The following is a 14,055-nucleotide window of genomic DNA, read 5'->3' on the forward strand; positions in this document are numbered from 1 at the left end:
CTTCAGATGTGGTTTAGAATGTACAATAAGGATCATTCTATTCTGATGTGGTTTCGGAGGTACAATAAGGATCATTCTATTCTGATATAGTTTAGGAGGTCCAATAAGGATCTTAACATTCTGATGTGGTTTAGAAGGTACTGAACAATAAGGATCATCCTATTCTGATGTGGTTTAGGAGGTACAATAAGGATCTTAGCATTCGGATGTGGTTTAGGAGGCACAATAAGGATCATTCTATTCTGATGTTGTTTAGGAGGTACAATAATGATCATTCTATTCTGATGTGGTTTAGGAGGTACAATAAGGATAATCCTATTGTGATGTGGTTTAGGTGGTACAATAAGGATCATCCTATTCCATGTATTCTGATGTGGTTTAGGAGGTACAATAAGGATAATCCTATTGTGATGTAGTTTAGTAGGTACAATAAGGATCATTCTATTCTGATGTGGTTTAGGAGGTACAATAAGGATCATCCTATTCTGATGTGGTTTATACGGTACAATAAGGATCATCCTACTGTGATATTGTTTAGGAGGTACAATAAGGATCACTCTAATCTGATGTGGTTTAGGAGGTACAATAAGGATCATCCTATTGTGATGTGGTTTAGGAGGTACAATAAGGATCATCCTATTGTGATGTGGTTTAGGAGGTACAATAACGATCATCCTATTCTGATGCGGTTTAGGAGGTACAATAAGGATCATCCTATTGTGATGTGGTTTAGGTGGTACAATAAGGATCATCCTATTCTGATGCGGTTTAGGAGGTACAATAAGGATCATCTTATTGTGATGTTGTTTAGGTGGTTCAATAAGGATCATCCTATTCCATGTATTCTGATGTGGTTTAGGAGGTACAATAAGGATCATCCTATTGTGATGCGGTTTAGGAGGTACTGAACAATAAGGATCATCCTATTCTGATGTGGTTTAGGAGGTACAATAAGGATCTTAGCATTCGGATGTGGTTTAGGAGGTACAATAAGGATCATTCTATTCTGATGTGGTTTAGGAGGTACAATAAGGATAATCCTATTGTGATGGTGTTTAGGAGGAACAATAAGGATCATCCTATTGTGATGTGGTTTAGGAGGTACAATAAGGATCATCCTATTCTGGTGTGGTTCAGGTACAATAAGGATCATCCTATTGTGATGTGGTTTAGGAGGTACAATAAGGATAATCCTATTGTGATGTGGTTTAGTAGGTACAATAAGGATCATATTATTGTGATGTGGTTTAGGAGGTACAATAAGGATCATCCTATTGTGATGTGGTTTAGGAGGAACAATAAGTATCATTCTATTGTGATGTGGTTTAGGAGGTACAATAAGGATCATTCTATTCTGATGTGGTTTAGGAGGTACAATAAGGATCATCCTATTGTGATGTGGTTTAGGAGGTACAATAAGGATCATCCTATTGTGATGGGGTTTAGGAGGAACACTAAGGATAATACTATTTTAATGTGGTTCTTATGGACAAATTGACAGATAGAAACACATTATTGTTATTATATCCTGGGGACAACAATAAAGGTAAGATAAGTCTATTATGAACTACATAACGCTTTGTCTTAATGTTCTGATGACACAATGTATAACTTTTTAAACAGATATTTTAAGTTTTTTATTCTTTTAATTCAAATATAAATTAACCAGTGTTACTACAAATACACATGTAATTACATGTTTTTCATTTATTCACAAAAATCATGTCTAACTTATAGTTATACTGGCATGTTGCCATAATTTGTACCAAGATCCTTTTTAGGTGGGCTTCTAAAATCTTGTAACCCTGGAATTTTCTCAGGTAGTACTTCCTCATTCAACTTCGGCATTTCTCTTTTAGTGTGATGAATTCTAGCACGAGAAAAATAACCTATAGGTGGCCTTTCCATATTCATTTTTTCTTTCATGCACTGGTCAAAAGGGGCTTGTGGTTTTCTACACCTGTAAAATAAAGTAATGATGAAATTTAATCAATTTAACAAAATGAAAAAAATGTCCATATCTCACATGTCTCACAGCATATCATTACATCTACCTTTTCAAAAGTCATTTTAAATTGTGAACACAAAACTATAAAGGTATTCATTATTAATTTTATTGGTACATGAACATGGTTTTTACATGTCCTGTTCGTCTTATTATCTGTATGAGGGATCAACTATAAGTTTAATTATAATAAATTGAATAGTTCATTTATATAAAGTGCCACATGTGGAGAGGTATTTGTTTACCCTTCGAGAGCAACTGATTCCAGCCCCAGTTTTTAGTTGGGTTAATGTTGCTCATTCTTTAGCTTTTTATGTTGTGTTTTGTATACTGTTGTTTGTCTTTTTTTTTGTGATTGCATTTTCAATTTATCTTGGTCTTATAAGTTTGAATGTCCCTATAGGCAACATCAACTGATGTAAAGGTACACCTACAGATCAGTAACAGGAGGGGGTCAGTGTTTAACATCTCCTTGGTATGTAGTGGTCAATAATTGATCCAAATTCGATCATCCTGATACCTGATATCAAATTATGGCAGAACAGAAACACAAATCAAAAATTTTATTTACAAATGAGCAACAATGAAGTCTGATTAAAACTAGCCCCCACTATCCACTTGGGTTTGTAGTCAAACAAACGAAAGTGATAGTTGGGGTATTAATCAGACTGACAACAATGTAGAAACAAGCAATATTGACTAATGAAATCAGAGACAAAAGTAGGGCAAAAGTAAAGTTCAAAAGTAAAATAATTCTGTAATTCCCATTGTGCTTTTAAGACTTTTAAGTAAATCATTCCTATGTACAATGTAAATACTGATTATGAACTAGAGTGGAATCTAATGATTTCTGTTGGCTGTATAATGCAAAAATTAACTGCTGAACTGCCTGTTGTTCATGCGGAGAGTGCTGCATTATTAAAAGTGTGTGTTCCCATTGTCAAATTTACAAGAAATATTATTAACCTCTGAACTAAGTAAACCTGAAACTGTTATCTTGTGCTATGTACATGTTTTCTCATCATAGTATTACCATGATTACCGCATGCCCCTTTTCACCCAGAAAAACAATTTATAATCACAACGAGTCTTTTTTTTAAATTCTATTGCAATTTTTTCATAGATCCTAGCTATAGACTTTGAAAATTGCTTATACTATTACAGTTTTTACTACAAGTATACCGATATATATCCATACTGGAACCGCTCCTGTCCACACAGTCATGGTACACATTGAATTCCTCTTGACAGTTCTTCTTCAGATTTCTATAAAATTCCCATCCACACCTTGTTACTTCCTTCCCTTCATTTATACATTTTCTTGGATCTTTCTCCTCTGAAACACACAGCATAAACTCCTGAAATGTAAACAAAAAATCAAAAATAAATTAATTCATCAAATACAAGAGGTCTTCTAATCAACAGCAAAATCATACTGTTTAACAAATATTATTTTGGTCTAGCTGCTTTGGAGATATATATAAGCAAGCCTTAAAATAAAATATTGTTTGTTTCCCAAATCCCGACCAATACTGCAAAAATGGTGCTACTCATAAAATTTTATTGTCAAAACTAAGTCAAATATTATTTTATTCATTTTGGATTTTCAGGCTTACCAAATTGTTCGATAATTATGTTCAAGCTTTTTGGAAAATAAAATTATTTTCCTACCTACCCCTGGCTTGGCAGGGTTGGGGATTGGGGTACAAACAATATATTAATTTAGGTCCAAAAAACTCCAAAATTTATATTTCAGAGGCAATACATATACGTTCATTGGGATTTGCTAACCTTGGTATATTGTAGGAATAGAAATGATATGATACAACATTACAAGTCTATAAAGCGTTGCAGCAGCATGGTATAGATGATATCAACTGGATGAGCCTATTTACTTTAGAACCATCTAATAATACTAGAAGTTGTGCCTTAAACTTTTTTTTAAATAGTGTAAGACGACACACAGACTAAATACTTTTTCAATTAGAGTAGTGGATAAGTGGAATAACCTGTCAGATTTAACTGTGATGGCAAAGACTTTGAATAATTTTAATTTTTAAGTCCGTGTTAAATGTAGAAAATTGGAACCTGTATAAATTTATATATGTTCATGTTAATTGTTAGCTCACCTAAATAATTTTTTATAATATGATAAGTATAATAAAGGATGAAGTCCTTTATTACGGTAGAAAAATCAATTAAAACTAGAGGCTCTAAAGAGCCTGTGTCGCTCACCTTGGTCTATGTGAATATTAAACAAAGGAAGCAGATTGAAAATTGACTACCAACACAAAAACAGGTTGTCCAATTCATCTGAAAATTTCAGGGCAGATAGATCTTCACCTGATTAACAATTTTACTTCATGTCAGATTTTCTCTAAATTATTTGGTTTTTGAGTTATAAGCCAAAAACTGCATTTTACCCCTATGTTCTATTTATAGCCATGGCGGTCATCTTGGTTAGTTGGCGGGGTCACCGGACACAATTTTTAAACTAGATACCCCAATGATGATTGTGGCCAAGTTTCAAATAATTTGGCCCAGCAGTTTCAGAGGAGAAGATTTTAGTAAAAGATATATAAAATTTACGAAAAATGGTTAAAAATTGACTTTAAAGGGCAATAACTCCTAAAGACGTCAACTGACCATTTTGGTCATGCTGACTTATTTGTAAATCTGACCTTGCTGAACATTATTGCTGTTTACAGTTTACCTATATCTATAATAATATTCAATATAATAACCAAAAACAGCAAAATTTCCTTAAAATTACCAATTCAGGGGCCGCAACCCAAAAACAGGTTGTCCAATTCATCTGAAAATTTCAGGGCAGATAGATCTTCACCTGATTAACAATTTTACCCATGTCAGATTTGCTCTAAATGCTTTGGTTTTTGAGTTATAAGCCAAAAACTGCATTTTACCCCTATGTTCTATTTATAGCCATGGCGGTCATCTCGGTTAGTTGGCGGGGTCACCGGACACAATTTTTAAACTAGATACCCCAATGATGATTGTGGCCAAGTTTCAAATAATTTGGCCCAGCAGTTTCAGAGGAGAAGATTTTTCTAAAAGATTACTAAGATTTACGAAAAATGGTTAAAAATTGACTATAAAGGGCAATAACTCCTAAAGTGGTCAACTGATCATTTTGGTCATGTTGACTTATTTGTAGATCTTACTTTGCTGAACATTATTGCCTTTTACAGTTTATCTCTATCTGAAATAATATTCAAGATAATAACCAAAAACAACAAAATTTCCTTAAAATTACCAATTCAGGGGCAGCAACCTAACAACGGAATGTCAGATTCATCTGAAAATTTCAGGGCAGATAGATCTTAACCTGATTAACAATATTACCCCATGTCAGATTTGCCCTAAATGCTTTGGTTTTTGAGTTATAAGCCAAAAACTGCATTTTACCCCTATGTTCTATTTATAGCCATGGCGGCCATCTTGGTTAGTTGGCGGGGTCACCGGACACAATTTTTAAACTAGATACCCCAATGATGATTGTGGCCAAGTTTGGTTAAATTTGGCCTAGTAGTTTCAGAGGAGAAGATTTTTGTAAAAGTTAACGCCGGACGCAGGACGACGACGGACGACGACGACGACGGACGCCGGACGCCAAGTGATGAGAAAAGCTCACTTGGCCCTGTGGGCCAGGTGAGCTAAAAAAGTTAAAAAATCGGGAAAATTTCGCGCAAAATTTCATTCTTCTAATGAACTCAAAATCGTTAACTTTTTTGTTTTCAGACTTTTTTAAATTCCCGCATTTGTGTAGAAATCTACTTCCTTTTTCCAGTCTCTTTGTCAGGAGACTTTGAGTAAAATATGTATTTATCAGTCTTGTAAAATATAAGAAGAAACACAATACCAATTTCATTTTTAATAATTCTTTGATATGAAAAAACATTACCTGATGATAGCGTTTCTTTGTTTACATTGAATATGATGTCATAACATAAATAACGTCACCTAACAACAGAACCAAAATCAGAAACGTAACAACATTTCCGAGTCTTTTTTAACCATTTAGAAGTTAAAATATGATTGAATTGAAAACAAATATTCATACTTCATCCCCTTTCACAGGTAATGCCTGTCTCATATTATTATTATGCGATTAATATGAGGCAGGCATTACCTGTGAATGGGGACAAAGTCTGTATGAATTTTTTTTTGTAACTTAAATATTTGTTAAAAAAAGAAACAGAAATACCGTAACGTTTCCGATTTTGGTTCTGTTGTTAGGGATTTTACTTGTGATGTTAATTAAGTTATGACGTCACAGTCAATGTAAACAAAGAAACACAATGCATCAGATAACGTTAATTCATATCAAAGACAAAACATTATTAAAAATGAAATATTGGTATTGTGTTCCTTGAGTTCCTATATTTTACTGTACTCAAAGTCTCAGGACAACGAGACTGGAAAAAGGAAGAAAATTTCTACATTCTGCCCAAATGCAGAAATTAAAAAAGGAACAAAAAACATTTTTCCCGATTTTGAGTTCATTAGTACAATGAAAATTTAAATTTTTTTATTGATTTTTCTACTGGGGTCTCACTAATTAGCGACAAGAAGCGACAAGAAGAATAATTTTAGCGACAAGCGTCAAGAAAACTATTAAGTGACAAAAAATCTTCTTTTTTTTTTATTAATACATATAGAGAAATATGTATTTGAATTAATTTTAAGATACGGGCAGAAATAATAAATTGATTATTTTTTTATAATATTAAAAGATGAAGAAATTAAACAGTTGTGAGGAAAACTAGAGGCTCTCAAGAGCCTGTATTGCTCACCTGACTTTACTTTGGTTTTTAAATTCATATAAAAAAAGGTAAAAATTTGGCCACAAAGTAACAACACTTGGCCAGCACCCCAAAAGAAACATTCATGCTATGTTTGGTTTCATTCAATTCAGTGGTTCTCTAAAAGAAGTCATTTGTATGCATTTCCCATAGGGTCCTATGTTTCACTAAGTCCCCCGCTGGGGACCATCTATTTGTAAGGAAGAAAGGGATTGTGTAGGTTAATGCTATGATGCTATGATTTAGTCTTTTCCCATATTATTTTCTTATTTTTAAATATTTGTAGTAGGTGTTTAGATTAACATCTCATGTTTTGCTCCTACAAAAAAAATATTTAAATAATCTCGGAAGATTTGGAAAGGTGTAAAAGATGAAGGGTAACATAAACAACTTCACAAAATGTGTAAAACGATGAAGGACAACCTTTTGCATATTTTCAAAATTTCGAAAAAGGTGAAAGGTGATATTTAAAATCTTTTTTAAACAACAAAAGTTAAAAGACGACATTTGTTTACCTTTTGTATGTTTGTAACATCAAAAGTAGCAAGTTGACATTATTGCAATGACAAAAGATGAAATACCACCTTTTGTTCTACGAAAGGTAAAAAAATGTAGACTTCCAAATGGATCACCTTTTGTGCACATTTTGGCTCCTGAAAAATATGATCAAAAGTTTCGTTTTCCTGTAGTGCCCTAAGTTAATAACAGTACACACAATGTGGAACATCAAATGAGATTAATATTTATTTGAAATAAGTAAAAAAAATAAAAAAATTCTTGTCACTAAATAGTTTCTTGTCGCTAAAATCATTCTTCTTGCCGCTTCTTGTTGCTAAAATTATTCTTCTAGTCGCTTCTTGTCGCTAATTAGTGAGACCGTTCTACTATAATAGGGGACTTCGTCCCCATATTACAGTATTATGCAGGTTGGGAACAAACCCCCTGTATGGTGATTATACCTGTATAGAGGGATAATCCTTCTTTAGAGGGATAAAATTTTTGATTGCACTGGATTTAAAGCAAATTAGGGCAGAATTGCATTTTCTAGTTATATTGGCTATAATCTCTAGCATTATATGCATCAACATATGCACTTTACTAAAAATTGGGATAACCAGTTTTCTGCTAAAGTGACAAAACTTGCAATCTATTGTATACCTACATGTATCTGAACACCTGATCAACAACAAAAGGAATAGTTGACCTTAAATTTCATGTTAAATCTAACAATAGAAGTTCTGTTCAGTGAGGCATAAGTGAGTAGAATTTACCTGATCATCACAGCTTTCAATCATGGTGAACAATAGATTTTATATTTAGTCAGATAATTATAAACATCAAACTGAGCATGTGCATATTATGGGGACGAAGTCCCCTATAATACAGTAGAAAATTTTTTAAAAAATCGGGAAAATTCCCAAATTTTTCATTGTACTAATGAACTCAAAATCGTTCAATTTATTTTTGTCGCGTTTTTGAATTTCCAGATCTGTGCTGAAATCTACTTTCGTTTCCGGTCTTGTTTACATGAGACTTTGAATAAAATGTATATTTATCAGTCTAAGAAAGGAAATAATACTAATTCATTTAAAAAAAAAATGTTTGTTATTAAAAAAACGTTACCTGATGACAGCGTTTCTTTGTTTACATTGAATATGACGTCATAACTTAAATAACGTCACAACTAAAATCCCTAACAACAGAACCAAAATCGGAGAAGTTACGGTATTTCCGTTTCTCTTTTTAACATTGTTGATTTTAAAAAAAATCATAGACTTCGTCCCCATTCACAGGTAATGCCTGCCTCATATTAAATTTAGTCCGAGATTACTCTGACGTCCAACGGCTGTTTTGCCAGACAAGCTGGGGCCGTGGGACGTCAGAGCTCGTCCCATATCAAAAAGTGGATATTTGCCCACCCAAAATAGATGCGCTGCTTCGTCAAAATGCAGAAATCGATGGGTCTCTGTGAAAACTGTTAAAATATGGAAAATTAAAAGTTGGCAGGTAGGTGAAACTTACATAAATGAAAAGATAAATGAAAAATGAACAGATTGATGCCCGATTTATATAATTCCAAGGCTGTCAGTCGGCACCAGAAGCGACGAAGCAGCGCATCTATTTTGGGTGGGCAAATATCCACTTTTTGATATGGGACGAGCTCTGACGTCCCACGGCCCCAGCTTGTCTGGCAAAACAGCCGTTGGACGTCAGAGTAATCTCGGACTAATTAAATTAAGTACATCAATTGGTGCATCAACTGTTCCAGGTTACTGCCATAATAAGAAGGGAAAGCCATTCTGCCCTATTTTGATTTAAATCCAGTCTTAACAAAAATACCCCTCTATAGAGAGATAATTTTACCCCTCTATAGAAGGATTATCTCTTTATACAGGTATAATCACTATATAGAGGGTTAGTTCCCAACCTGTTATGTGATGAGAAATTGCATAACAACGTTCTAAGATGAGGGGTCAGTAGAAACCATTGGTTTATTTAAGGACTCGGAAAATAAGCTATAAAGGTATGCTTTCAAGGGGAGAAACCTGTCTGTACTGTAGTGTAAAACTGTTATATTTGGACTTCTGTTATATTAAAATTAAAAGAAGAACTACCTTCGAAGCATTATCACAGTATTTTCCAAAGAACACACCGCTTGCTCTAAGGACAGACGATGTCAGTGGAAGCTCTGGAACTGTCAGTTCCTCATGACTAGGCAAATAATCTTCGTTTGTAAAGGCCATCGGACGGCCTTCCAAGGACAATCAGTGTTAAATTACAACAATATCGGACGTTTTGAACTGTGGTGGTTTCAAGAGCTAACCTGACCATGCTTAATCGAATCCTTAAATCTATGTCAAATCGTCCCATCTTTTTACCAACTCGTCCCATCTTTTACCTTGGTACTCGAAACTTGGAACTTTTATTTCTCAAGATCCCATCAAGGGTATGTGAATCTAAAATTAAACAAATAACAACAATAACAAATAGAAGATGTTTTATTTCCATAAGACGGTCTCACAAAGGACGATAATTGATAAAGTTTTGTTAAGTTTTCATATTTTAACACTAAAAAAATTGAAATTTAATATTCAACTTGCATATTTTCCAAGAAAATGATTGTATTGGATATTTAGCTAAAGGGAACGACCATTTAACTTCAAAGTTTTTTTTTTGTTTTGTTTTTTTAGATATTCTGATCCCCAATTTGATGGGAAAAAAATATTCTGTTCAAGTAGAAAAAAAAATCCGTGTTCAAGTAGATGACAAAAAATATTTTGAATGCAGATTTCCCCCATTCCTTATAGTGTTAAATTTTGAGAAATTTTTTTTTTATTGATAGTTCTTGATAGTGTCGAAAAACTTAATAAATTTAAACAAAATTCTGACTATTCCTTTAATAATTCCTGAGACAGAAAAGCCTTATATTATTTTAAAAAACAAAGATTTGTTTAATAGTTAATTATGACCATATCAATTATAACAGAGGTGCTGACTACTCGGCAAGTTATGTGAAATTGGTGATGAATTTCGACGACGAACAGCAGTTCCTTAATTGGGGGCTTTTGATGATGGGAATTTTTAACGACCTTGCCTGGCTGTATACAACCTTCGCACGGTCGGTTGCAGTTAGGTAGCAGCCATTTAACTTCAAGGGGGATATGGGTTTTTTTCTCCTTAGCTGTATTTGGCATAACTTCAGTAGGATTTTTTGGTTCTCGATGATCTTTAACTTCGGACTACTTTATTTGGCCTTTATATATTTTTTTATTCGAGCGTCACTGATGAGTCTTTTGTAGACGAAGCGCAAATACCAAATTTCAATCCTGGTATCTATGATGAGTTTATTCCTCAAAACGACCTTTTTCTATTGGTAAGTAAAGACCAACTTACCCAAGTTTTTTACCATCTCACCCCAACTTTTCACCAACATGCACCACTTTCTACCAACTCACCCAAATTTGTTTGCCATCTCGCCCCAATTGAAATGTCTCCTTTCTTTAGGTTGAAAAAAATGCAGAAAAAAATAAGTATCAGCTTTTGACGTTATTGATCATCGTAATTATTTTATATTTATGACGCAGTACGTTTGTTTTCTGGTTTGAATATTAAAGATTTCTTCCAACCAGAATTCTGCAGCATACATTGAAATTGTGTTGTATTATGAGGACCATTATGGCATATTTGGGGGGAATATTCACCAGGAAACAATCTGGAGATGTACAGAAGGGACAAATAAAACATGCCCGCATCTTCTTGTAAATAGTTTCCTTTTCTTTTTTCTTTTTATTCACTTAAAATGCAATGTTCTCTCTGACAGCAGGGTTTCATGAGATAGCTATATAAGTTTAGTACATGTACATTCACTTATTCAGGCAAATAGCGCAACAGTCATTTACAGCATTTTTTTTATGACATATCGACCGACATAAGTGCCATGGATCATCAATAAATAAATATAATTATGTATACCGTCAATCATGGCCTCCTAAGCTGAGTACAGTACACAACAAAGCAAAAGTTCAGACGGAAAATGAAATATACTTTTTCCCTTCAAGGAAATAAGAACTATTTCACTGCAATGCAGGGCTTTAAATGTACGAAGGGAAATATTTATTACCTTGCTATTCATTCATTTAAACTTTATGAAGTTAAGACTAGATTATAAAAAGTGAAGAAAAGAACAGCTGGACAATTAAAACTAGAGGCTCTAAAGAGCCTGTGTCGTTCAGCTTGGTATATGCATATTAAGCAAAGGACACAAATGGATTCATGACAAACTTGTGTTTTGGTGACGATGATGTGTTTGTAGATCTTACTTAAATTCTTTACTGAAAATTCTTGCTGCTTACAGTTATCTCATCTATAATGAACTTGGCCCAGTAGTAACAGAGGAAAATATTTTACAAAAATTAACAAAATTTATGAAAAATGTAAAAAATTTGGTCATGTTGACCTATTTGTAGGTCTTACTTTACATTATTGCTTTTTACAGTTTATATCTATAATAATATTCAAGATAATAACCAAAAACGGCAAAATTTCCTTAAAATTACCAATTCAGGGACAGCAACCCAACAACGGGTTGTCCGATTCATCTGAAAATTTCAGGGCAGATAGAAATTGACCTGACCAACAATTTTACCCCATGTCAAATTTGCTCTAAATGCTTTGGTTTCAGAGATATAAGCCAAAATCTACATTTTACCCCTATGTTCTTTTTTTAGTCATGGCGGCCATCTTGGTTGGTTGGCCGGGTCACCGGACACATTTTTTTAAACTAGATACCCCAAGGATGATTGTGGCCAAGTTTGGTTAAATGTGGCCTAGTAGTTTCAGAGGAGAAGATTTTTGTAAAAGTTAACGACGGACGACGAACGCCAAGTGATGAGAAAAGATCACTTGGCCCTGTGGGCCAGGTGAGGTAAAAAAGAAATAAAAGAAAGACAATATGAAATATGACAACGCGAAAACAGATGGGAGACAAACACATCTTAGAACAAGTCAACAAAATATTTCAGACAAATTCAGATTGAGCTACATCTCGGGGTTGAACTTATAAACAGTTCGTTCTCCGTTTACACGTAGTGTCACATCAAAGTTGAAACGATCCCTTCGAAATGTTCACGGACGCCATCACGAGTTGGATGACCGCTATGTATGGTTATAGAACATCTGTTTCACAGAGGACGACGGATTTTCGATAAATATTCGTAACCACAATTCCGTCCTCTTTTCCTCGAATGTGAACCACCGAATGTATCGATCTTCTCATCGGTTTTGTACTTCAATGAACAAGACCTCAAGGGTGCAACATGTCGAGCAGAATCTGTTAACCCTTCTAGAGCACCTGAGATTACACCAATTTATGCTCAGTCTTTAATGCTTTCTATTTTTTTGTGTTTTGTGTGCTGTTATTCGCTTTTCTTCGGTTTATGATTTTTGTTTTTGCAATGGTATCATCAGGTTTTTTTCCCGCCCCTCTTTGCAAGAGGAATCTGACATATTCAAACAAAAAACTGAACATCTATCAATCAAATATGAAAATGGGTCAGAGGTTAAGTGAACCATGTCACACGGGTTACAGGTGTAACTTATAAATATTATTCAAGATATATATACATGGGTTGTTTTACAGGAATAACTTATATTCAAGATAAATTTGTTGTTTAAAGGTGTACCTAATGACCAATATTAAAGATATTGGTGTTGTTTTACAGGTGTAACTTATAAATAATATTCAAAATATATGTGTTGTTTTACAGGTGTACCTTATGAATAATATTCCAGATATAGTTGTGTTGTTTGACAGGTGTAACTAATAAACAATATTCAAGATATATGTGTTGTTTTACAGGTGTACTAATGAATAATATTAAAGATATTGGTGTTGTTTTACAGGAATTACTTATAAATAATATTCAAGATATAATTGTGTTGTTTTACAGGTGTAACTTATAAACAATATTCAAGATTTTTGTTGTTTTACAGGTGTAATAATGAACAATACTAAAGATATTGGTTTTGTTTTACAGGTGTAACTTATAAATAATATTTAAGATATAATTGTGTTGTTTTACATGTGTAACTAATAAATCATATTCAAGATTTATGTGTTGTTTTACAGGAATAACTTATAAATAATATTCAAGATATAATTGTGTTGTTTTACAGGTGTAACTAATAAATCATATTCAAGATATTGGTTTTGTTTTACAGGTGTAACTTATAAATAATATTTAAGATATAATTGTGTTGTTTTACATGTGTAACTAATAAATCATATTCAAGATTTATGTGTTGTTTTACAGGAATAACTTATAAATAATATTCAAGATATAATTGTGTTGTTTTACAGGTGTAACTAACAAACAATGTGCAAGATATATGTGTTGTTTTACAGGTGTTCCTAACAAACAATATTCAAGATATAATTGTGTTGTTTTACAGGTGTAACTAATAAACAATGTGCAAGATATATGTGTTGTTTTACAGGTGTTCCTAACAAACAATATTCAAGATATAATTGTGTTGTTTTACAGGTGTAACTAATAAACAATGTGCAAGATATATTTGTTGTTTTACAGGTGTAATTAACAAACAATATTCAAGATATGTGTGTTGATTTACAAGTGTAACTTATAAATAATATTCAAGATAAATTTGTTGTTTTATAGGTGTACCTAATGACAAATATTCTAGATATGTGTGTTGTTTTACAGGTGT

At 33.2% G+C, this 14,055-nt stretch overlaps 2 protein-coding genes across 2 annotated transcripts; both read right to left on the reverse strand.

Annotated features, from left to right (window-relative positions):
- Positions 1 to 874: 874 nt before the first annotated feature.
- On the reverse strand, positions 875 to 1,426 carry LOC139511009 (apidaecins type 73-like). Its single transcript, XM_071297575.1, has one exon. The coding sequence runs from the start codon at positions 1,424 to 1,426 to the stop codon at positions 875 to 877; it is 552 nt and encodes a 183-aa protein (XP_071153676.1).
- Positions 1,427 to 1,622: 196 nt separating this feature from the next.
- On the reverse strand, positions 1,623 to 9,649 carry LOC139512887 (NADH dehydrogenase [ubiquinone] 1 alpha subcomplex subunit 8-like). The gene is made up of 3 exons (XM_071300831.1): positions 9,444 to 9,649; positions 3,188 to 3,363; positions 1,623 to 1,960 (listed from the first exon to the last, which is right to left on the reverse strand). Exons 1-3 carry the CDS (start codon positions 9,570 to 9,572, stop codon positions 1,738 to 1,740), a joined length of 528 nt encoding a protein of 175 aa, XP_071156932.1. The 5' UTR covers positions 9,573 to 9,649; the 3' UTR covers positions 1,623 to 1,737.
- Positions 9,650 to 14,055: the final 4,406 nt, after the last annotated feature.

Source organism: Mytilus edulis, chromosome 2, assembly GCF_963676685.1.
Source record: "Mytilus edulis chromosome 2, xbMytEdul2.2, whole genome shotgun sequence".
In the NCBI taxonomy this organism is placed as follows: Eukaryota; Metazoa; Mollusca; class Bivalvia; order Mytilida; family Mytilidae; genus Mytilus; species Mytilus edulis.